Source organism: Salmo salar, chromosome 22 (assembly GCF_965601325.2).
Source record: "Salmo salar chromosome 22, fSalSal1, whole genome shotgun sequence".
NCBI lineage: Eukaryota > Metazoa > Chordata > Actinopteri > Salmoniformes > Salmonidae > Salmo > Salmo salar.
Genome location: NC_138312.1, coordinates 39910523 through 39935692, shown reverse-complemented (window position 1 = coordinate 39935692; position 25170 = coordinate 39910523). Strand labels below are relative to the sequence as shown.

The following is a 25170-nucleotide window of genomic DNA, read 5'->3' as shown; positions in this document are numbered from 1 at the left end:
TTTTTACGCCATTTTTCTCGTAGAAAAGCGATAATATTCCGACCGGGAATCTCCTTTTCGGCAAACAGAGGAAAAAAATCACAAAGACGGGGGCGGCCAGGTCACGCGCCTAAGCCCACAGTCCCTTGATCGGCCACTTGAGAAAGGCGATAATGTGTTTCAGCCTGGGGCAGGGATGACGACATTCAGGTTTTTCCCGGGCTCTGAGCGCCTATGGACGACGTAGGAAGTGTCACGTTAGAGCAGAGATCCTTAGTAAAAGATAGAGATGGCAAAGAAGTTCCAGAAATGGTCAGACAGGCCACTTCCTGTAAAGGAATCTCTCAGGTTTTGACCTGCCATTTGAGTTCTGTTATACTCACAGACACCATTCAAACAGTTTTAGAAACTTTAGGGTATTTTCTATCCATATATAATAAGTATATGCATATTCTAGTTACTGGGTAGGATTAGTAACCAGATTAAATCGGGTACGTTTTTTATCCAGCCGTGAAAATACTGCCCCCTAGCCATAAGAGGTTAAACGTGTTTACCCTCGCAAGGCTGCCAGCCCAGACAGCATCCCTAGTTGTGTCCTCAGAGCATGTGCAGACCAGCTGGCTGACATATTCAGCCAATCCCTATCCCAGTCTGTTGTCCTTTCTTGCTTCAAGATGGCCACCGTTGTTCCTGTTCCCAAGAAAGCTAAGGTAACTGAACTAAATGACTATCGCCCCATTGCACTCACTTCTGTCATCATGAAGTGCTTTGAGAGACTAGTCAAGGATCATATCACCTCCACCCTACCTGATACCCTAGACCCACACCAATTTGCTTACCGCCCCAATAGGTCCACTGACAATGCAATCGCCATCACACTGCCCTATCCCATCTGGACAAGAGTAATATCTATGTAAGAATGCTGTTCGTTGACTACAGATCAGCATTTAACACCATAGTACCCTCCAAACTCATCATTATGCTCGAGACCCTGGATCTCAACCCCGCCCTGTGCAACTGGGTCCTGGACTTCCTGACAGGCCGCCCCCAGGTGGTGAAGGTAGGAGACAACATCTCCACCCCGCGGATCCTCAACACTTGGGCACCACAAGGATGCGTTCTCAGCCCTCTCCTGAACTCCCTCTTCACCCATGACTGCGTGGCCATGCACGCTTCCAACGCAATCATCAAGTTTGCAGACGACACTAAAGTGGTAGGCCTGATTACCAAAAACAACGAGAAGACACCCTACAGGGAGGAGGTGAGGGCCCTCGGAGTGTGGTGTCAGGAAAATAACCTCTCACTCAACGTCAACAAAACAAAGGAGATGATCGTGGACTTCAGGAAACAGCAGAGGGAGCACCCCCCCATACAAATCTACGAGACAGTAGTGGAGAAGGTGGAAAGTTTTAAGTTACTCGGCGTACACATCCCGGACAAACTGAAATGGTCCACCGACACAGACAACGTGGTGAGAAGGCTCAACAGCGCCTCTTCAACCTCAGGAGGCTGAAGAAATATGGCATCTAAAACACTCACAAACTTTTACAGATGCACAATCGAGAGCATCCTATCGGGCTGTATCACCGCCTGGTATGGCAATTGCACCGCCCTCAACCGCAAGGCTCTCCAGAGGGTGGTGCGGTCTGCACAACGCATCACCGGGGTCAAACTACCTGCCCTCCAGGACACCTACAGCACCCGATGTCACAGGAAGGCCAAAAAGATCATCAAGGACAACAACCACCCGAGCCACTGCCTGTTCACCCTGCTTCCATCCAGAGGGCGAAGCCAGTACAGTTGCATCAAAGCTGGGACAGAGAGACTGAAAAAGAGCTTCTATCTCAAGGCCATCAGACTTAAACAGCCATCACTAACATAGAGAGGCTGCTGCCAACATACAGACTCAAATCTCTGGCCACAATAAATGGACTTAATAAAGGTATCACTAGTCATTTTAAATAATACCACTTTAATAATGTTTACATATCCTACATTACTCATCTCATATGTATATACTGTATTCTACACCATCTGCTGCATCTTGTCTATGCCGTACGCCATCGCTCATCCATATATTTATATGTACATATTCTTATTCATCCCTTTGTATTTGTGTGTATAAGATAGTTGTGAATTTGCTAGATTAATTGTTAGATATTACTGCATAATCGGAACTAGAAGCACAAGCATTTTGCTACACTTGCATTAACATCTGCTAACCATGTGTATGTGACCAATACTATTTGATTTGATTTGATTTGAATGACAAAACCAACACAGGTTTTTAGAAATTTTTGCAAATGTATACATTTTTTAAATGTTTTTATCGAATTTACATAAGTATTCAGACCCTTTAATCAGTAATTTGTTGGCGCACCTTTGGCAGAGATTACAGCCTCGAGTCTTCTTGGGTATGATGCTACAAGCTTGGCACACCTGTATTTGGTGAGTTTCTCACATTCTTCTCTGCAGATCCTCTCAAGCTCTGTCAGGTTGGATGGGGAGCGTAGCTGCACAGCTATTTTCAGGTCTCTCCATAGATGTTCGGTCGGGTTCATGTCTGAGCTCTGGCTGGGCCCCTCAAGGACATTCAGAAACTTGTCCTGAAGCCACTCCTGCATTGTCTTGGCTGTGTGCTTAGAGTCGTTGTCCTGTTGGAGGTGAACCTTCGCTCCAGTCTGAGGTCCTGAGCGCTCTGTAGCAGGTTTTCATCAAGGTTCTCTCTGTACTTTGCTCCGTTCATCTTTGCCTCGATCCTGACTAGTCTCCTCGTCCCTACCGCTGAAAAACATCCCCACAGCATGATGCTGCCACAACCATGCTTCCCTGTAAGGATGGTGCCAGGTTTCCTCCAGACGTGATGCTTGGCATTCAGGCCAAAGAGTTCAATCTTGGTTTCATCAGACCAGATAATCTTGTTTCTCATGGTCTGTGTCCTGTAGGTTACTATTGGCAAACTACAAGCTGGCTGTCATGTGCTTTTTACTGAGGAATGGCTTCCGTCTGGCCACACTTCTATAAAGGCCTGATTTGTGGAGTGCTGCAGAGATGGTTGTCCTTCTGGAAGGTTCTCCTATCTCCACAGAGGAACACTGGAGCTGTCAGTGACCATCAGGTTCTTGGTCACCTCCCTGACCAAGGCCCTTCTCCCCTGAAGAGTCTTGGTGCTTCCAAACTTCTTCCATTTAAGAATGATGGAGGCCACTGTGTTCTTGGGGACCTTCAATGCTGCAGAAATGCTTTGGTAGCCTTCCCCATATCTGTGCCTTGACACAATCCTGTCTCGGAGCTCTATGGACAATTTCTTCGACCTCATGGCTTGGTTTTTGCTCTGACATGCACTGTCAACTGTGGGACCTTATATAGACAGGTGTGTGCCTTTCCAAAATGTACCACAGGTAAATTTACCACAGGTGGACTCGAATCAAGTTGTAAAACATCTCAAGCATGATCAAGGGAAAGAGGATGCCCCTGTGATTAATTTCGAGTCTCATATTAAAGGGTCTGAATACTTATGTAAATAAGGTATTTCTGTTTACATTTTTTTTAACGTTTAAAAACATTTATAAAAACCTGTTTTCGCTTTGTCAGTATTGTGTGAAGATTGATGAGAAAAAAATATATTTAATACAGTACAGAATACGGCTGTAACGTAAGAAAATGTGAAAAGACTCAAGGGGTCTGAATACTTTTCGAATGCTCTGTATACAGGGTGAAGATGAGTTCAGACCAGATCAACAGCGTGCCAGCATGGATCTCAGAAGGAAAGACATCAGCAGAAGAGGGCAACTGTGGGTGGAATCACAACAGTGGAAGGCGCATACACAAAGGGCAGCAGTGGGTGGTGCGTACCCAAAGGGTAACAGTGAGTGGTAGACTCCAGTGCATACTCCAGTATCAAAATCATGAAGCGTGTGTTGAATGACTTTGTTATGGAAGAGCATGGCGCCATATTCCTGCATAATTCCACTCTGAATGGATACCTTAGTCCACCTGTGAATCTACAGCCATGAAATAGGGATGAAGACATACACTAGTATTTACAAAAGTATGTGGACACCCCTTTAAATTAATGGATTCTGCTATTTCAGCCACACCTGTTGCTGACAGATGTACAAAATCGAGCGTACAGTCATGCAATCTCCATAGACAAACAATGGCAATAGATTGGCCTTATTGAAGTGCTCAGTGACTTTAAATGTGGCACCGTCAGAGGATGCCACTTTTCCAACAAGTCAGTTCGTCAAATTTCTGTCCTGCTAGAGCTGCCCTGGTCAGCTGTTATTGTGAAGTGTAAACATCTAGGAGCAACAACGGCTCAGCCGAAGTGGTAGGCCACACAAGCGCGCAGAACGGGACCACCGAGTGTTGAAGTAAGTTGCGCGTGAAAATTGTCTGTCCTCGTTTGCAACACTCACTACCGAGTTCCAAACTGCCTCTGGAAGCAACGTCAGCACAATTACTGTTTGTCGGGAGCTTCATGAAATGGGTTTGCATGACCGAGCAGCCGCAAACAAGATCGCCATGTGAAATGCCAAGCGTTGGCTGGAGTGGTGTAAAGCTCACCGCCATTGGACTTTGGAGCAGTGGAAATGCATTCTCTGGCAGTCCAACGGATGAATCTGGGTTTGGCAGATACCAGGAGAACGCTACCTGCTTGGATGCATAGTGCCAACTGTAAAGTTTGGTGGAGGAGGAATGATATTCTGGAGCTGTTTTTCATAGTTCAGTCTAGGCCCCTTAGTTCCAGTGAAGGGAATTCTTAACGTTACAACATACAATGTCATTCTAGATGATTCTGTGCTTCCAACTTTGTGGCAACATTTTGGGGGAAGGCCCTTTCCTGTTTCAGCTTGACAATGCCCACGTGCACAAAGTGACGTCCATAGAGGAATGGTTTTTCAAGATCGGTATTGAAGAACTTGACTGGCCTGCACAGAGCCCTGACCTCAACCACATCAAACACCTTTGGGATGAATTGGAACACCAACTGCAAGCCAGGCCTAATCGTCTAACATCAGTGCCCGACCTCACTAATGCTCTTGTGGTTGAATGGGAGCAAGTCCCCACAGCAATATTCCAACATCTAGAAAGCCTTCCCAGAAGAGTGGAGACTGTTATAGCAGCAAAGAGGGCACCAACTCCATATTAATACCCATGATTTTGGAATGAGATGTTCGACAAGCAGGTGTCCACATGCGTTTTGTCATGGAGTGTAAGTGAAAGGCTTTTGTAACAGTGTTTCTTTAATTTGCATTGGAATATTTGCGTTAGTGAAATGTTGGAGAGATTCAGATGTTGACTCACATGTATTGTTACATTGACAAGTCCCTCACATCTGTTCGAACGGCATTGATGCTGTAAAATGGCTTGATTTTAAATAAACTGCAGTGACAGTGTTTTCCAGTAGCAATGCACTGATATTTCATGATCTTTTTCAGCTTTAAGATCTACTGATTGGAGGTAGTGTATAGTTGTAGCTGATAAGATGTATACTACATACTTGAATTTGTGCTAATGAGATGTTATATTTGATGTGGATTGGAAATCAGTTGTCAAATGAAAATAATAACAGCAAAAAAGTAGTTTCATGCATGGATTTATTTATCTAGTACTATAATTTTTTGTTATTTATAAAATATATACAGGAAATGACAAAATAATTGCTAGCCTCACCATAAGATAAAAATACAATCTCATGATCCAACAAGACAAACATTAGAGCTGTTCTGCAAGTCTGAGTTTCATCCTTTTGTTACCACCTATGAGAGGCAAATCAGCTGTTTGTTTTGGATGAGTATAAAATGTATGTCAAGTCTATTTTCAACTACATTGAGTGACACAGTATGTGAGTGTATAGATTTGCCTTGTGAACTGGGTTGACTAGATTTTGTCTTATTGTTGAGCTCGGCTTAAGATTTCATCATTGCCAATTATAGCCCTCCAAACTATCCAACGGACTGTCTGTCGACTCAGGTGAGATCATAGAGAACAAGAGATGGGTTCAGATGAATGTCAATACACTGCCCTGCTTTTGTCACTTCTGTGTTATCTGGAGTGACAGAGCCCAATCATTACAGCTCAAAACAGTATAATGTCCATTTGGTGAAAGTAGCGTGTCTTCAAAAGCAGTCCATGTAGAGCATCAGACAAGGGTATAAATCAGAGGTTGGGAAGTGCAGGATGAGGGAAAGTCTATGCAGGGCCCACAGAAGACACTTCTGTCTTGCTTGTTGACACAGAAGTCTCATCTTCTTCTGCTTTCATCCCTACAGTGGCCAGCATGCAGCCACGGAACTGGAAGGGAAACGAATGAAAAGCATTGAGCATGACACATTAAGCAAACAATATATTACATTGCTGCTAGGTCAAACTTAAAGAGTAAGTAAAAAAGGTTAAAAAAAGGTATAATTTTAACAACCTGTTTGTTCATCAACACATAGATAATGGGGTTGAACAAGGCTGAACTCTTGGAGAAGAAGGCAGGTATAGCCATGGACTGGGCACTGAAGGCAATTCCTTTGTTGAAAAAGATGTAGGCAGCGAGGGTGGCATAGGGGGTCCAGGCGATCATGAAACCACAAACCATCAGGACGCACATACGAGTGACTTCCTTCTCAGCTTTCTGGGTAGATGCTGAGTCCTGCTGGGAAGCTGCAGCCTGAAAATGAAGATAATCAAGACATCAGAGTGGAGAACTATCATTTTGTACTATGCACACTATGTGGAACTGCATGATAAATGTTGTTTGTGTAAGAAGTCACTTACCGCCTTGACTGTGAGGACAAGACTTCCATAAGTGAAGGCGATCAAACAGACTGGGATGATGAAGTGGCAGCTGAACATGTAAATCACATATGATTCATTGTTGAAGCCTTCGGCCAAGGTGTAGTAGTCAGGTCCACATGAGCACTGCATGCCCTCTGGGATGTACCTAAGAGAAATAGAATTGCACAATATGATCATTGTGAGTGAGTGAGTAGGATTGGTGGTGGATGGAGCATGACTTGAAAAGCATGTGAATAACATTTGATGTTACTTCAAATTTCCTACACTGGTTACAGCTTACCTGGACCATCCAAGCAGTGGGGGAGCAGCACAAGCCATAGCAGCTATCCAGGTGAATGCAACACCAGCACCAGCATGGGTGGAAGTGAACGTGAAGCTTCCCATGGGCTTGCAGACCACAATGTATCTCTCGACAGCCAGCACTACCAGAGACCACAGGGCAACCTCACCTGGAAAATGAAACCACAATCCAAAGTCAGTTACTTCAGTTCTAAATGGATTTAAATAACGCTGAGTACAGTCCTTTTAGTTCCAAATTGATTAACAATTGCTTTGGATACAGCTTATCATTCATTTAAATCAGTTTAATCTAAAGTGGATTCTGTAGGTTCTGTATTTTTTAAGATTTCTTACCTCCAAGTGTAGCCATGAAGCCCTCAATAGCACAGCCCAATGGTCCCCAGATGAAGTAGCCATTGACAGCAGATGTGATGGTGATGGTGAATCCAAAGAGGACCATTATCATTCCAGCTGCAGCCAAGTTGACCAGGATGAAGTTAAGGGGTTGCCGAAGCTTCTTGTTTGTGGCTGTGACATACAAGGTCAGCCCGTTGATGGGGAATCCAAAGCAGATCAGGAAGAACATGTAGACAGCAAGACCATAGTATTGCCATGGAGGTGCCAAGTAGTACTGTTGGTATAGAAAAGGACTCCTTACAAGCCCAGTCCGGTTGGACATGGGAATGTAGAAGTTGCTTCCTTCTGTGCCGTTCTGCATCTTTACTCAGTGGATGTCCAATGAATGCAAGAGAAAGGCAAGATGAGATCTGATCTGGCTGTGAACCTTTTGCCTATGCTAGGGTGACCTGGCAGGGAGTTTTATACCCTTTTGGTGCCATATGTCATTGGCTAAAATTGGCTGAATTAGCTTAGGCAGGGTTGTTCCGAACTAATTCGTTAATTGATCTTATCCTCAGATATTAGGGAAGGGATTATAACACGTAATCACTGTGGATTTTGTCTAACTCATCAGGGAATAAAGATTATCACACTGACCTTGTTTAAACATTTGTTTTTAATGTAAAACAGGTTTTATTATTGTTTGTTTTTTATTACTATACCTCTGTAGGATGATGAAGATAAGTATGGACAGGTAGTCTATAGCTTCTGCTTGCACCCAGTTACCGTTTTTTTCAGGATGCGTATGTTCGAAAGTGTAAAAAATATTATATAATGTAATATTATTATAATTCTTTTTTGGGGCTAAATGACTAAAACCAGACATCGAGTATGTAGTAAAAATATTTTTTTAGAATATCATCTTTGAGAACTAGCAATCACCAAAATAAAAACTAGACAGTCAGAGACATGAAAATTCCCAAAACAATGAATTTAGCAGTATTGATTTTGTTGTTATGTTTGAGCAAAAGAACACAGTAGTAGCCATGACAAAATGCATAGAAATGCAGGAAATTAGCTTAAAAATGGCAACATTTTCTCAGCTCCATCCAGAAATTACAGGAAAGTGGCTTACATTTTCAAATCTTTCTACTACTACAGTGCCTATTGCCATGCCCCTTGGCACACCCACCACCTAGGCCCTTTTTCCCCTGTCAGGTGCGTCATAAACAAGTGGACCAAGGCGCAGCGGGTATCGTGCTCATTTTCCGTATTTTATTTGGATAAACGTGAACACTTAACAAAAATAACAGCCGACGAACAGTTCTATAAGGCTTACCAACTATACAGAAAATAACTACCCACAAACACCGTGACAAAAACCCCCTACTTAAATATGGCCTCCAATTAGAAGCAACAAAGAACAGCTGCTTCCAATTGAAGGCCAAACCAAAACCTGAGCATAGAAATAGACTAAATAGACATTCAAACATAGAAATAGACAACATAGAACATTACCCAAAAACCCGAGACACATAAATCAAACACACCCCTGCCACGTCCTGACCATACTACAATAACAAAATGACTCCTTACTGGTCAGGACGTGACATTTCCAGAGAAAGAGAGACATTTATGAGCATCTGGCGACCCTATTGTCTTAGGTTAGAAAGCACAACAACTGTCTGCAATTATCTGGCTGAAATGGCTCCTGGCAACTGTCAGAAGCAGAGTATGTGAGCGGAGTTGAGCTGTTGGAAATCCCACTCAATGCTCACGGAGCGGTGCTTGTGCACAGCTCCAGCGCTCCTGGTCTTTTCCAACCACTCCATTAAAAACCACTCCTCACTCACAGGAAATAAAACTGCCACTCCGAATTCGATCCATTAATTAAAATCAACAAAATCACACCCATCTATTTTTGTGTCAAACTGGACCCAGCATTTGGTTTTGAAGTATTGAAACCAAACCATACGATTTGAATGGCAATGGCTATAGCCTAAAAATAAATAAATTGTGAAGCATTTGTGAGTGCAACACACTAGGATGGCAGGAACATGAACTACCCAGCATTTAAACAACATTTTGTTATATTAAATCATTATAGTTTATAAATTGCGCATATAGGCTGTGACTTACTTAGATTTAAATATGAAACGAAAAAATGCCTTATTAGGCTCAGTCTACAGTGCCTTATAATTCACTATTAGAAACAAGAGTTTGGACGGAGTCTGTGGCTTCAGGCTCATACGATGGTGCCTGGAGATGAGGCAAGCAGCGGAGAATTCCCTTTCTGCACTTGCAGAGCCACTGGGGATGCAAAACACCCTTTGGGCCACTCTTGCCAGGCTGGTCAGTGGTTTTTAAAAGATTTGGCAATATAACCCAATCAAAACCGAAAACTCCTTGAAAGAGGTAATTTGTCAGGCCTTTTGGTCCAAAATCAATGATAACCTATTGTATAGAAAATAGAACGAAAATGAACAAAACATTTAAGAGATCTGATTTTTAGTTTATAATTACTTTGCTACAATGATACACTTAGCAAGCTAACCACCTCCTTCCTTTCTGTTAGCAAGTGCATGTAGTACACCATCATGCTTTCGGGATAAATGTATTTTCAGATTTCACAATGAGTTGTGGACATTGCAAAGGATGCAATTTTGAATCCAGTGAAAAAAAGAAATCAACTGCCAAAGGTTGCAAGTTTAAATCCAACAATAGAAAGTTGTTTTTGAGATTTTTGTTTTAAGCCTATCCCAAAACTTAACCCATACCTTAACCATTCGAAGTTAATGCCTAACCTTAAGATTTTGAGTTAATGGCTAAACCTTAAACATTTGGAGTTAATGCCTTAACTTAACCTTAAGGTTAGGTATTAACTCTGAATGGTTAAGGTTAGGGTTAAGGTTGCAAACTTTGGAATCAGTGGCAGATGCTTACGAAAGTTGTTTCAAAGTTGTTGCAAATGTTAAAATTAGAAGTGTTTAAAACTCCTTCGGGATCGGTGTTCCTTCCACGGGACGTTTAAGCTAACGTAGGCTAATGCGATTAGCATGAGGTTGTAAGTAACAAGAACATTTCCCAGGACATAGACATAACTGATATTGGCAGAAAGCTTAAATTCTTGTTAATCTAACTGCACTGTCCAATTTACAGTAGCTTTTACAGTGAAAGAATACCATGATACTTTATGAGGAGATTGCACAATTTTGAACATCAAAAGTTATTAATAAACAAATTAGGCACATTTGGGCAGTCTTGATATAACATTTTGAACAGAAATACAATGGGTCATTGGATCAGTATAAAACTTTGCACATACACTGCTGCCATCTAGTGGCCAAAATCTCAATGCCACCTGGGCTGGAATAATACATTATGGCCTTTCTCTTGCATTTCAAAGATGATGGTACAAAAAAAATACAAAAGAACGGTTTTTTTCTTTGTATTATCTTTGACCAGATCTATTGTGTTATATTCTCCTACATTCCTTTCACATTTCCACAAACTTCAAAGTGTTTCCTTTCAAATGGTACCAAGAATATGCATATCCTTGCTTCAGGGCCTGAGCTACAGGAGGTGAGGGCACTCGGAGTGTGGTGCCAGGAAAAACACCTCTCACTCAATATCAACAAAACAAAGGAGATGACTGAGGACTTGAGGGAGCACCCCCCCATCCACATCGATGGGACAGTAGTGGAGAAGTTGGAAAGTTTTAAGTTCCTTGGCATACACATAACGGACAAACTGAAATGGTCCACCGACACAGACAGCGTGGTGAAGAAGGCGCAACAGCGCCTCTTCAACCTCAGGAGGCTGAAGAAATTTGGCTTGTCACCTAAAACACTCACAAACTTTTACAGATGCACAATCGAGAGCATCCTGTCGGGCTGTATCACGGCAACTGCACCGCCCTCAACCGCAAGGCTCTCCAGAGGGTAGTGCAGTCTGCACAACGCATCACCAAGGGCAAACTACCTTCCCTCCAGGACACCTACAGCACCCGCTGTCACAGGAAGGCCAATAAGATCATCAAGGACAACAACCAACCGAGCCACTGCTTGTTCACCCCGATATCATCCAGAAGGCGAGGTCAGTACAGGTGCATCAAAGCTGGGACCGAGAGACAGAAGCTGTTTTTCAATCTCAAGGCCCTCAGACTGTTAAACAGCCATCACTAACATAAAGAGGCTGCTGCCAACTTACAGACTCAAATCTCTCGCCACTTTAATAAATTGACTTAAAATGTATCACTAGTCACTTTAAATAACGGCACATTAATAATGCTTACAAATCCTACATTACTCATCTCATATGTATATAAATATATATTTTTTTGTTGTTTTTGTTTTTACCTTTATTTAACTAGGCAAGTCAGTTAAGAACAAATTGTTATTTTCAATGACGGCCTAGAAACAGTGGGTTAACTGCCTTGTTCAGGAGCAAAACAACAGATTTTTACCTTGTCAGCTCGGGGATTCAATCTTGCAACCTTTCGGTTACAAGTCCAACGCACCAACCACTAGGCTACCTGCCACCCCAATATAATGCTCTATACCACCTACTGTATCTTGCCTATGCTGCACAGCCATCGCACATCCATATATTTATATGTACATATTCTTATTCATCCTTTACATTTGTGTGAATTTGTTAGATTACTTGTTAGATATTGCTGCATTGTCAGAACTAGAAGCACCAGCATTTCGCTGCACTCGCATTAACATCTGCTAACCATGCGTATGTGACCAATACAATTTGATTTGATACAGGCAATTTGATTTGGGTCTGTCATTTTAATCGAAGATTGAAAAAAAGGGGCGGATCCTTTAGAGGTTTTTAAACATCTGCCTCTGTTTCCAAAGATTGCAAGTTCAAATCCAGCGATATAATGTTTCGGGGGCTTTTTTTGGCACTCTTACCTTAACTATTCGTAGTTAATGCTTAACCTTAAGATTTTGGAGATAATGTATAAATTTAACCCTGACCTCAAAAAGTTAATGCCTAAACTTCACCTTAAATACTTAGACATTTGACATTTGTAACAATTTCGAAGTTTGACAGAAATGGATGAACGTCTAATTCTGACTCGAGACTACGAGCTAATTGACAAGTGCGTACTGGGCCAAGCATGCCCTGAGCTCCTGAAGTGAAGTGAGCTCTACTGGAGCGAAATTGGAGAGGGCGAGAATGCCGGCGCTGCAGCCTTTGGGAAACTCGCTCTGCGCTCCAGTCAAATTGGGCACGCTTCTCGCTCCGCTCACATACTCTGGTCGGAAGACCATGTTGACTTTGTAGAAACACAAGTCATGGAAACGTTGAGAAAGATATCACTGCACATGGATACGCGATACTACACTGGATTTTGGCGGCACAGCAGTAGTTAAGTTTATTCCGGGTCGATACTGAATAATATATATAGTCTCTGGGGCCTCGCAGATCATCTGAAAATGATGAGCATTTTTTCCCAAACACACATCCATACGGTGTGCCACAAGTGCATAAAGCTAAAGGTAGGCTATAGTATGCAATATCTAGTGCTTCTGTGATTCTAGGATATAGGCTTGTAAATAACCAATGATCTTAATACAACTGTGAAAAAATGTATTCGTAAACAAACGTATAACTACAAAATGTGGTTAAAATTATTATGATGATCTCATGGACTGTGAGTGCTCACACTCGTAACCCAACATTTCTCCAGCCTCATCCCTCATGTGTATAGCAAATTGGTGCAGGACATAATTTTGGCTGAAAAAAGTACTGAACTAATTCAGGATTGCGGCATTAAAGCGATCATCTCAAACTCATGAACTGTCTGTCATTCTTTACATCCATAGCAATGACTTTAAGATAGCATTACTCCAGCTGCCATTTTGCTGAAACTCCATATTGTGACTTTAAATTGACTATTTGTTATCCTTATGTTTTGTTTTGACTATTTCAGGTGGATAGATGGACAAAGTTGGATCCACAAAGGTTTTGCAGACCATGAAGGAACCATGAAGATATTCACATCCAAGAAAAGTCATTTTATACCTTTTATCTGATAAGAATGGAACTCTCCTGATGTTCTATTGCATACTCATTATTAGGCATGTTATTCTTATACACCCTCTTTTTCTGTTCTAAAAAGCTGTTACACTTTTAAAGCTAAACATATGTGTTTAAGGCTGACACAATGAACACTAAGTTCATTGTCTCTCTTATTTGTTTTGCTACATAAGCCCTTCCATTACTCATAAAACACCACTGCTACATTACTAGCTACTCTCTAGTCAGAAAACTGTTTTAACAGAAAATCTGGTTTAACAAAAACATTAGGACATTTACATGAGACCAATATTTGATTGTTGTACTTTACACCATTTGTTCACAAAGTCTGCTTGTGACAATAAAAATATTAGCAATGGAGTATGTTTTTGTTTTGGTCACTTTAAGGTCAATCTAGTTGAACTATCTCCTTAAGCTGTTTACAAGTCACCATATACTTCAAGGTGTAGGCCTTTATTTCATTATTTGAAATGTGTCTGAAAATATGTCTGAAAATCTCAGAGGCTAATGAGTGTATATGCTGTGATTTCTTACATGACTTTTAAGTTATTTCTAACAAAAGGTTGTCCATGCAGAAATAAACATTGTGAACTCAATTGATGAGGTTAAGCTTGCCTTGTGTAATCACATGGGATATTTTTACATCTGCTCTGCAAGCCAATGTGTCTAGATTACACTAATCTTGCATAAATAGTGGAAAAGGATAGGGATAATACTATGCCACTAAAGGCCTTTATTATGGAGTGGCACACTAGAACTATGGCAAGGTAGTAATAGAATGGTATTTAAAGTGATAGTTCAGCTCTATGAGTTATAGTGTGATAAATGTGTAGATCTCTATAACCAAGGTAGTGGGAATGTAGTTAAAGGGGCAATTCACTGCGTTTTAACCTCAAATCCATCAGACCTGGGTTCAAATGCTATTTACTGTATTTTAATATCAAATACATTTCGAAACAAGTATTTGACAAAGTTTCTTTGAACATACAAATAGTTTAGTATTGGAATGTATTTGAAAATATTTTTAATTATTGCTTAAGCAACATTAGCAAGTTCAAAATGAGTTCAGACTGGATCAACAGTGGGTCAGCATGGATCTCTGAAGGAAAGACATCAGCGACAGTGGGTGGAATTCAAATCATGAAGCGTGAGTTGATTAGTCCCATGTGGCTCTCTTAGTACAGCATGGTGCTTGCCATGCCAGGGTTGTGGTTATGATCCCCCATGGGGGAACAGTATGAAAATGTATGCACTCACTACTGTGAGATGCTCTGGATAAAAGTGTTTGCTGGAAATGTACACTGAGTAAAAAGAACACCTGCTCTTTCCATAACAGACTGAGAATATTAGGAAGGTTCCTAATGTTTGGTACACTAAGTGTATATTGACTTGATACTCTAAGGGATGCTCTAACAATGAAAATACATGTATTTTAAAAAGGAAGGCAGTTGGGAGGCAAGATCAGGTGGGATCATTCTAAACAATGAGAAAGCAGATATCAAATCAAAGTTTATTTGTCACGTGCGCCGAATATAACAGGTGTAGTAGACCTTACAGTGAAATGCTTACTTACAGGCTCTAACCAATAGTGCGAAAAAAAGGTGTGTGTGTGTATGCTTGCGTGCGTGCGTGCATGCATGTGTGTGTGTGTGTGGGTAAGTAAAGAAATAAAACAACAGTAAAAAGACATTTGAAAATACATGTACATGTAGGTATGGTACATGTAGGTATGGTTAAAGTGACTATGCATATATGATGAACAGAGAGTAGCAGTAGCGTAAAAAGAGGGGTTGGCGGGTGGTCGGACACAATGCAGATAGCCTGGTTAGCCAATGTGCGGGAGCACTGGTTGGTCGGGCCAATTGAGGTACTATGTACATGAATGTATAGTTAAAGTGACTATGCATATAAGATTAACAGAGAGTAGCAGCAGCGTAAAAGAGGGGTTGGGGGGGGGGGGCACACAATGAAAATAGTCCAGGAGTCTTATGGCTTGGGGATAAAAACTGTTGAGAAGACTTTTGTCCTAGACTTGGCACTCCGGTACCGCTTGCCATGCGGTAATAGAGAGAACAGTCTATGACTGGGGTGGCTGGGGTCTTTGACAATTTTTAGGGCCTTCCTCTGACACCGCCTGGTATAGACGTCCTGGATGGCAGGCAGCTTTGCCCCAGTGATGTACTGGGCCGTACGCACTACCCTCTGAAGTGCCTTGCGTTCGGAGGCTGAGCAATTGCCGTACCAGGCAGTGATGCAACCGGTCAGGATGCTCTCGATGTTGCAGCTGTAGAACCTTTTGAGGATCTCAGGACCCATGCCAAATCTTTTTAGTTTCCTGAGGGGGAATAGGTTTTGTCGTGCCCTCTTCACGACTGTCTTGGTGTGTTTGGACCATGTTAGTTTGTTGGTGATATGGACACCAAGGAACTTGAAGCTCTAAACCTGCTCCACTACAGCCCCGTCAATGAGAATGGGGGCGTGCTCGGTGCTCTTTTTCCTGTAGTCCACAATCATCTCCTTAGTCTTGGTTACGTTGAGGGATAGGTTGTTATTCTGGCACCACCCGGCCAGGTCTCTGACCTCCTCCCTATAGGCTGTCTCGTCGTTGTCAGTGATCAGGCCTACCACTGTTGTGTCGTCTGCAAACTTAATGATGGTGTTGGAGTCATGCCTGGCCATGCAGTCATGGGTGAACAGGGAGTACAGGAGGGGACTGAGCACGCACCCCTGGGGAGCTCCAGTGTTGAGGATCAGCGTGGCAGATGTGTTGCTACCTACCCTCACCACCTGGGGGCGGCCCATCAGGAAGTCCAGGATCTAGTTGCAGAGGGAGGTGTTAAGTCCCAGGTTCCTTAGCTTAGTGATGAGCTTTGAGGGTACTATGGTGTTGAATGCAGAGCTGTAGTCAATGAATAGCATTCTCACATAGGTGTTCTTTTTGTCCAGGTGGGAAAGGGCAGTGTGGAGTGCAATAGAGATTGCATCATCTGTGGATCTGTTTTGGCGGTATGCAAATTGGAGTGGGTCTTGGGTTTCTGGGATAATGGTGTTGATGTGAGCCATGACCAACCTTTCAAAGCACTTCATGGCTACGGACGTGAGTGCTACGGGTCTGTAGTCATTTAGGCAGGTTGCCTTTGTGTTCTTGGGCACAGATACTATGGTGGTCTGCTCAATCAGGGACATGTTGAAAATGTCAGTGAAGACACCTGCCAGTTGGTCAGCACATGCCCGGAGCACACGTCCTGGTAATCCATCTGGCCCCGCAGCCTTGTGTATGTTGACCTGTTTAAAGGTCTTACTCACGTCGGCTACGGAGAGCGTGATCACACAGTCGTCCGGAACAGCTGATGCTCTCATGCATGCCTCAGTGTTGCTTGCCGCGAAGCGAGCATAGAAGTGATTTAGCTCATGTGGTAGGCTCGTGTCATTGGGCACCTCGCAGCTGTGATTTCCTTTGTAGTCTGTAATAGTTTGCAAGCCCTGTCACATCCGACGAGCGTCGGAGCCGGTGTAGTATGATTTAATCTTAGCCCTGTATTGACGCTTTGCCAGTTTGATGGTCCGTCGCAGGGCATAGCGGGATTTCTTGTAAGCTTCCGGGTTATAGTCCCACACCTTGAAAGTGGCAGCTCTACCCTTTAGCTCAGTGCGAATGTTGCCTGTAATCTATGGCTTCTGGTTGGGGTATGTACATACAGTCACTGTGGGGACGACGTCCTCAATGCACTTATTGACAAAGCCAGTGACTGATGTGATGTATTCCTCAATGTCATCGGAAGAATCCCGGAACATGTTCCAGTCTGTGATAGCAAAACAGTCCTGTAGTTTAGCATCTGCTTCATCTGACCACTTTTTTAAAGACCGAGTCCTGCTTTTAATTTTTGCTTGTAAGCAGGAATCAGGAGGATAGAGTTGTGGTCAGATTTACCAAATGGAGGGCGAGGGAGAGCTTTGTACGCGTCTCTGTGTGTGGAGTAAAGGTGATCTAGAATTGTTTTCCCTCTGGTTGCACATTTAACATGTTGATAGAGATTTGGTAGAACTGATTTAAGTTTCCCTGCATTAAAGTCTCCGGCCACTAGGAGCGCCGCCTCTGGGTGAGCGGTTTCCTGTTTGCTTATTTCCTTATACAGCTGACTGAGTGCGGTCTTAGTGCCAGCATCTGTTTGTGGTGGTAAATAAACAGCCACGAAAAGTATAGCTGAGAACTCTCTAGGCAAGTAGTGTGACCTGCAATTTATCACAATATACTCTACTTCAGGCGAGCAAAATCTAGAGACTTCCTTAGATTTCGTGCACCAGCTGTTGTTTACAAATATGCACAGACCCCCCCCCCCCCCCCTCGTCTTACTGGAGCGTGCTGTTCTATCCTGCCGGTGCAGCGTATATCCCGCTAGCTGAATATCCATGTCGTCATTCAGCCTCGATTCCGTGAAACATAGGATATTACAGTTTTTGATGTCCCGTTGGTAGGATATTCGTGATCGTACCTCGTCTAATTTATTTTTCAATGATTGCACGTTGGCGAGTAATATTGACATAACGGCAGCTTTCCTACTCGCCTTCTGCGGGTCCGGACGAGGCATCCGGCTCTTCGTCCTCTGTACCTGCGTCGCTTCTTCTTGCGAATAACTGGGATGTCAGCCCTGCTGGGTGTTTGGAGCATATCGTGTGAGTCCTGCTTGTTGTTGAAAAAAAGGTGAGTGATCGCTGTCCTGATATCCCGAAGCTCTTTTCTGCCGTAAGATATGGTTGCAGAAACGTTATGTACAAAATCATTTTCAAATATCGCGAAAAACCCCCACATAATAACACAATTGGTTGGGCGCCCGTAAAACTGCTGCCATTCCTTCCGGCGCCATTTTCCAGCGTGTGAACTAGTTAACACAGCCACAAAGTCAAAATTGGCTAGCCTATATTAGGAATGTGTAGAATTTGCAACATTAGTGCTAATGATCTGGACTAGAAATCAATAAACAAATATAAACAAAAAGTTGTAGTTTCATGCATGCATGTATTTATCTAGTACTAGATTTCTTTATAAAATACTGTATATACAGGAAATTATGACAACAAAATAATTGCTGACCTCACCATAAGATAAAAATACAATTTCATGATCCATCAAGACAAACATTAGAGCTGTTCTGCAAGTCTGAGGCTCATCCATTTGTTAACACCTATAAGAGGCAAATCAGCTGTTTCTTTTGGAGGAGTATAAAATGTATGTCAAGTCTAATCTCAACTACATTAAGTGGCACAGTCTGTGAGCATAGAGAGAACAACAGAGCCCTATCATTACAGGTCAATACAGTTTAATGTCCATTTGGTGAAAGAAGTGTGTCTTCAAAAGCAGTCTTTGTAGAGCATCAGACAAGGGTAGAAATCATAGGGCAGGAAGTGCAGCATGAGGGAAGTCTCTATGCAGGGCCCACAGAAGACACTTCTGTCTTGCTTGTTGACACAGAAGTCTCATCCTCAGGGGCTGCTATGCCTACAGCAGCCAGCATGCAGTTACGGAACTGTAGAGAGAGAGCAAGACCACAATGTCAGAGATGGAAGAGTCAAGATGCTAGAGTACTAGCACAGACAGTAGAATTTACTTTTATGATATAAGTAGGCTTATGTTGTTGGTGGCCTGTCACCAACCTATTTGTTGAACACTAAAAAGGAAAGACCAAAATCCCATGTTACCAACCTGTTTGTTCATCAGCACATAGATGACTGGGTTGAAGATGGCTGAGCTCTTTGAGAAGAAGGCTGGGACAGCCATGAACTGGGCAGTGAAAGCAGCTCCTTTGTTGAAGAAGATCCAAGCAGCAACAGAGGCATAGGGGGTCCAGGCAATCAGAAAACCCATAACCATCAGGAGGCACATACGTGTCACTTCCTTCTCAGCTTTCTGGGTGGATGCTGAGTCCTGCTGGGAAGCTGCCGCCTGAAAATGAAGAGAAGCAAGATAAATGCTTGTGTGACTTATTAGAAGTCATATCCTTAGCACAAGAATCCAAATGCTACGACTTTGTGGGTCTGCTAGTTACATTTTCTGTGTCTAAGAACCACATACCGCCTTGACTGTGAGGACAAGGCTTCCATAAGTGAAGGCAATGATGAAGACTGGAACCATGAAGTGGCAGACAAACATGTATATGACATATGAGTCATTGTTGTAGCCTGGACTCAGAGTATAGTAGTCAGGTCCACATGAACACTGCATGCCCTCAGGGATGTATCTATGAGGGAAAGTCAGTTGATGAGACAGTTTTAGATTATACATTATAAGAAGATCATCAGTGTTAACCTTGACTAACAACCAAAATCTCCACAGAAAAGGTTTCGGTATGTCGACAAAACAAAATACACGAGACAAGGTGGGATCTTTTTGTGTCTGAAAAATTAATTACACGAAGAAATGTCAGTGGAAAAGCTTTTACAAGCAAATATTTATATAATAACGATCAAAGTAAACTTGGAGTCACGCAATTACATGTTGTGTGGTCCCCTCCACCATGACTCATCGCTAAAGCATACACTTTATTAGGTTACAGATTCAATAAATTATGATGAACTTCAGAGGGTGGTGAAAGTGAAAAGTCATGAGCATGATGCTTCTTTCCAATAAATAGCAACGGTCTTATTCTGGTGACATGATAATTGATGCTAAGGCTGCCGTTTGACAAATAATAATAATCTCATCATTTAGGCTATATGTGTGCTCTAGCCAACTGCGTGCCAATACCACTCATTATATGACACAAAACATTTTTATGAGAAAACCATCAGTAGAGTTGAAAATGCGATGAAAACCCATTTAACTTGACATTTTTTTATTCGGGAAACATGGAATTTAACCGCAAAAGTTATTTTATGTAAACTTCGTCATCCCGCAGAACCTTTTATCTGCAACAAGTCAATTTGATAGAAACACATCACTGGTGGGAAAATGTGTGTATTGTTTTAATGCAGATTTTAGAAAATTCGCATGGAAATCTGTCGCCAATTGGATGGAAACCTAGCTAATGTCACTAAAATGCAACAACACAAAAAAGTCAACACTTTTTGCTAGAGAATATCATGATTGACCAAATGCATTATATGTGTGATGCATTGTATTAAACCTAACCTATTATTGTCTACATCATTGTTTGATCTCATCTCATAGACATTACACCTGAATTTATAATGAGTGTGTAATTGATGTGATTAAAATATCACAATTATATGAATTGCAACTTGCAACATAAGGGGATGGTTTCTCTTAAGCCTTCTACTGGATTAGAACACGTAGTCAATAAAGAGTCTCTATTGAAATAGCTTTTTAGTCCAGGACTAAGCTTAATCTGTGTCAGAGAAATGTAGTATCTTTGTGTTTTACTTTTATATCATATGACATGCACTGTACCTGGACCAGCCAACCAGTGGGGGAACAGCGCAGGTGGCAGCCATCACCCAGGTGAATCCAACACCAGCACCAGCATGGGCAACACTGAACTTGAAGCTGCCCATGGGCTTGCAGACCACAATGTATCTCTCAATTGCCAGCACCACCAGAGACCACAGAGCCACCTGACCTTGAATTGAGTATAGGAAAGGAAAGAGATTTGTTTTTGCTTGTCCTGCATTTGTTATGTAAAAGAGGTTGGAGCATGGCGATGCAAACAACAGAGAAGGGGATCTAACTGCTGCATGATATGGACCGTAACTTAATGGATTTTACGATACAACGTTATTTCTAAATGACCAGACTATTATTTAATTAAATCTAAATTCTTTAATCTTGATTGAGACTATCTGTCACGCCCTGACCTGAGAGAGCCTTTTTATGTCTCCTTTTAGGTTTGGTCAGGGTGTGATTTGGGTGGGCATTCTATGTCCTTTTTAATATGTTTTTGTATTTCTTTGTTTTGGCCTGGTATGGCTCTCAATCAGGGACAGATGTACATTGTTGTCGCTGATTGGGAGCCATACTTAGGCAGCCTGTTTTCCTTTGGGGTTTTGTGGGTAGTTTTCTGTCTTGTGTGTTCACCTGGCAGAACTGTTGGCTTTCGGTGTCTTGTGTTATTTAAAGTGATTCATCAAAGTTAATATGAGCACTTACCGCGCTGCATCTTGGTCCCCTCTTTCAGACGATCGTTACAGAACTACCCACTACAACTGGATCAAGAAGCGTGCTTGGGAGGAGATGGACACCTGGTCTCATCAGGAGTGGATTGGGAGGAGAGACTGGACTTGGGGCCAGGTGATCGACAGATATCGGAGCCTACCCGGGAAGAACGAGAGGCAGCCCCAAAAAAATGTTTTGGGGGGCACACGGGTAGTTTGGCTGGACCAGGGGTGAGGCCTGAGTCAACTACCCGTGCTTTTTGTGGTAAGCATGTGCCTGCCTCTCGCACTCTCTCTCCAGTGTGCCTGCCCAGCCCAGTACGTCCTGTTCCTGCTCCTCGCACTAGCCTTGTAGTGCGCACTCCCAGTCCAGTGCCTCCGGCGACAGTTCCCCGTCCAGAGCATCCGGCGACAGTTCCCCGTCCAGAGCCTCCGGCGACAGTTCCCCGTCCAGAGCTTCCGGCGACAGTTCCCCGTCCAGAGCTTCCGGCGACAGTTCCCCGTCCAGACCTTCCGGTGACAGTTCCCCGTCCAGAGCTTCCGGCGACAGTTCCCCGTCCAGAGCTTCCGGCGACGTTTTACAGTCCGGAGCCTGCAGAGGCGGCCTACAGTCCGGAGCCTGCAGAGGCGGCCTACAGTCCCGAGGCGGCCTACAGTCCAGAGCCTCCAGCGACGCTCCTCAGCCTGGAGCCTCCAGTGCTCCCCCACAGCCCGGTCTATCCTGTGCCTCCTCCACGGACCAGACCTCCAGTAGGTCTCCCCAGCCTGTTGAGTCCTGTGCCTGCTCCCAGAGCCAGGCCTCCTGCATGTCTCCCCAGCCTGGTGAGTCCTATGCCTGCTCCCAGAGCTAGGCCTCCTGCAATGCTCCCCAGCCTGGTGCGTCCTGTGTCTGCTCCCAGAGCCAGGCCTCCTGCATGTCTCTTCAGCCTGGTGGATCCTGTGCCTGTACCCAGAGCCAGGCCTCCTGCAAGTCTCCCCAGCCTGGTGAGTCCTATGCCTGCTCCCAGAGCTAGGCCTCCTGCAATGCTCGCCAGCCTGGTGCGTCCTGTGCCTGCTCCCAGAGCCAGGCCTCCTGCATGTCTCCCCAGCCTGGTGAATCCTGTGCCTGCACCCAGAGCCAGGCCTACTGCAAGGCCCGCCTGTCCGGCGCTGCCAGAGTCGCCCGCCTGTCCGGCGCTGCCAGAGTCGCCCGCCTGTCCGGCGCTGCCAGAGTCGCCCTCCAGTCCGGGGCCCGCGGCGAGGGACCCCGCTCTAGAGGCGCCACCAAAGTGGGTTGAGCCAGTGGTGGAGCGGGGTTCACCTGGCAGAACTATTGGCTTTCGGTGTCTTGTGTTATTTAAAGTGATTCATTAAAGTTAATATGAGCACTTACCACGCTGCATCTTGGTCCCCTCTTTCAGACGATCGTTACACTATCCAAGTATATTTTACAAAAATCTGATTGCATACCCAATCCGTGAACTTTACTGAAACTACTTCTTAAAATGTTAAACATGCTGTGAACACTAATTAAATAATGTACCATATGGGGAGAAGAATGGACAGCAGGAGAGTGAACCTTTACATTCTATAAATATTTATTCCAGTTTTCTGGCAACAAAGCTTACGAAAGGCCAAATGTGCCCATGTGGTGCTAATTCAAAACTTGTAAACATTTAGTCCCAAATTGAATTTATAGAACAAAAATAAGTTGATACTGGATAGTAGTAGAGTACATGAGAAGGCCTTAATTACTTCTGGAAGTTTGTTTGCACAAAGGCTTGACTGGCATTGTTTACTATCCAGCATCAACTTTTTGTTCTAATGTTTTTTATCCCATCATCAAAGAGCACCTAATGGATTAACTATAAACCTAATAAGCGTTCCTCTCCTGTGTCTCCAAGTTGAATTTAATTGAGTTTGAGCTTTAATAAATGACTTTTCCAGACAAATGATAATTCTAGCCTGGTTCCAGATGTGTTTATGCTCTCGCCAACTTCATTGCTGTCATTGTAATGCCAATTCAATAAGAAACAGACTGGCACCCATGCTAGCCAAAGTCAACAACCTGCACAAAAGATTTCTCACCTCCAAGTGTAGCCATGAATCCCTCAATAGCACAGCCCAATGGTCCCCAGATGAAGTAGCCATTGACAGCAGATGTAATGGTGATGGTGAATCCAAAGAGGACCATGATCAATCCAGCCAGAGCCAAGTTGACCAGAATGAAGTTCAGAGGTTGCTGGAGCTTCTTGTTTGTGGCTGTGACGTACAGGGTCAGACCATTGATGGGGAATCCAAAGCAGATCAGGAAGAACATGTAGACAGCAAGCAGATAGAATTGCCATGGATCTGCCAAGTAGTACTGAGGGTATAGAAAAGGACTCCTTACAAGCCCAGTCTTGTTGGACATGGGGATGTAGAAGTTGTTGCCCTCAGTGCCGTTCATTTTGAGTAAATGGAAGGGTGGTAAAGTGAAGAAAAAGTTGAGTAATTTGGTCAACCCTGTCACTTTGGATGCAGCAGCTCTCTAATGCAAATGTTGTCTTGAGATTGATTTTATAGAGTTTTGTGGAGGCTGCTTTCAGGGGATTTATTTAAATCCGTTAATTAGATTAGTCTGGGATTATGCGATTCAAAGACTTATAGTTTACTAACCTCTGATTCCAGGGGATTTGGATATTTATTCATAGGCCTTTGAAGTGTCTATGATAGTACAAGTTGTAGAGACATTTCACAGGTTGGTATAAAAAGAACAGAAAGGCTGAATATGCACCAAATTACCAACCTTTATTTTATTGATTTGTTTGTTTGTCTGTTTTTGCACTCAGCACCCCTAAAACACAATAATTTCAAAACATTTAAATCACACTAAAATGTCAATTTACCTCAATCAAAGGTCAATGTATAGACTTGTAGTTGAGTCAGAGATTGCACATTTTAATTTATAAACCCAATTATACATCTTAACAATAACTTCAGTCAAATACATCCACAAAAATACTATTAAAATACTAATATGAAGTGAAAATATACAGCAACTAAGATTGCCTGTAGGCTGGGCCCTTTATGATGTGGTTTGTTGAGCTGATAAATGTATATACAGTAGCCTATAAAAGCATTCACAACGTACAGTATGCAGAAAAAGTGGGCATAGCACTTTGGTGTTCTCAAATAAAATATATACCTTATACTGTTATTCAATTCTGCCACATTGTGAGATGGGAGTCATATTATGTTCACTTGATAATATATAATAATATAATACCATTAATATATAATACAAAATAATATATACCAATTAGCACACAAACTTAGGGAGTAGGCTTCTAATGTTAACATGCATGAAACCAAGGATTTTACTGTTACAGAAGTCAACAAATGAGAGCACCTGGGGAGTGGGAGTGGAGCTAGGCACTGCAGGACCTGGATTAACCTCTACATCATCAGAGGAGAAGTAGGATAAGGGTATGGCTAAAGGCTATACAAACTGGCCGTCTAGCACGTTCGGAACAGAGAGTAAAAGGAGCAGGTTTCTGGGAACGATAGCATAGATTCAAGGCATAGTGTACAGACAAAGGTAAGGTAGAATGTGAGTACATTGGAGGTAAACCTAGGCATTGAGTAATGATGAGAGAG

General features: G+C 43.0%; 2 protein-coding genes and 1 long non-coding RNA gene across 3 annotated transcripts; 1 reads left to right on the top strand and 2 right to left on the bottom strand.

Moving 5' to 3' along the window:
- Nucleotides 1-6177: 6177 nt before the first annotated feature.
- On the bottom strand, nt 6178-7768 carry LOC100136942 (RH2 opsin). The gene is given in 5 exon segments (NM_001123707.1): nt 6178-6279; nt 6404-6643; nt 6751-6916; nt 7052-7220; nt 7405-7768. Coding segments are annotated over 5 exon segments (1041 nt in total).
- Nucleotides 7769-12438: 4670 nt separating this feature from the next.
- LOC106583393 (uncharacterized) lies at nt 12439-13806 on the top strand. The gene is made up of 2 exons (XR_001323501.3): nt 12439-12905; nt 13340-13806. It is a non-coding gene; the product is annotated as an uncharacterized LOC106583393 (long non-coding RNA).
- A 3998-nt stretch (nt 13807-17804) lies between these two features.
- Nucleotides 17805-24047, bottom strand: LOC106583539 (green-sensitive opsin-3). Its single transcript, XM_014167842.3, has 5 exons — nt 23620-24047; nt 20852-21020; nt 19517-19682; nt 19148-19387; nt 17805-18971 (listed from the first exon to the last, which is right to left on the bottom strand). The coding sequence occupies exons 1-5, from the start codon at nt 23978-23980 to the stop codon at nt 18870-18872; spliced, it is 1038 nt and encodes a 345-aa protein (XP_014023317.1). The 5' UTR covers nt 23981-24047; the 3' UTR covers nt 17805-18869.
- Between the last annotated feature and the right edge of the window lie 1123 nt (nt 24048-25170).

What these genes read in the sequence shown, in the direction of transcription:
- LOC106583539 (XM_014167842.3), bottom strand. Translation starts at nt 23,980, where the DNA reads ATGAACGGCACTGAGGGCAACAACTTCTACATCCCCATGTCCAACAAG. An exon ending in CCACTGGTTGGCTGGTCCAG is followed by an intron (nt 19,683 to 20,851) that starts GTACAGTGCATG and finishes TTTCCCTCATAG; the next exon opens with ATACATCCCTGAGGGCATGC. An exon ending in ATGTGCTGATGAACAAACAG is followed by an intron (nt 18,972 to 19,147) that starts GTTGGTAACATG and finishes CTCTCTCTACAG; the next exon opens with TTCCGTAACTGCATGCTGGC.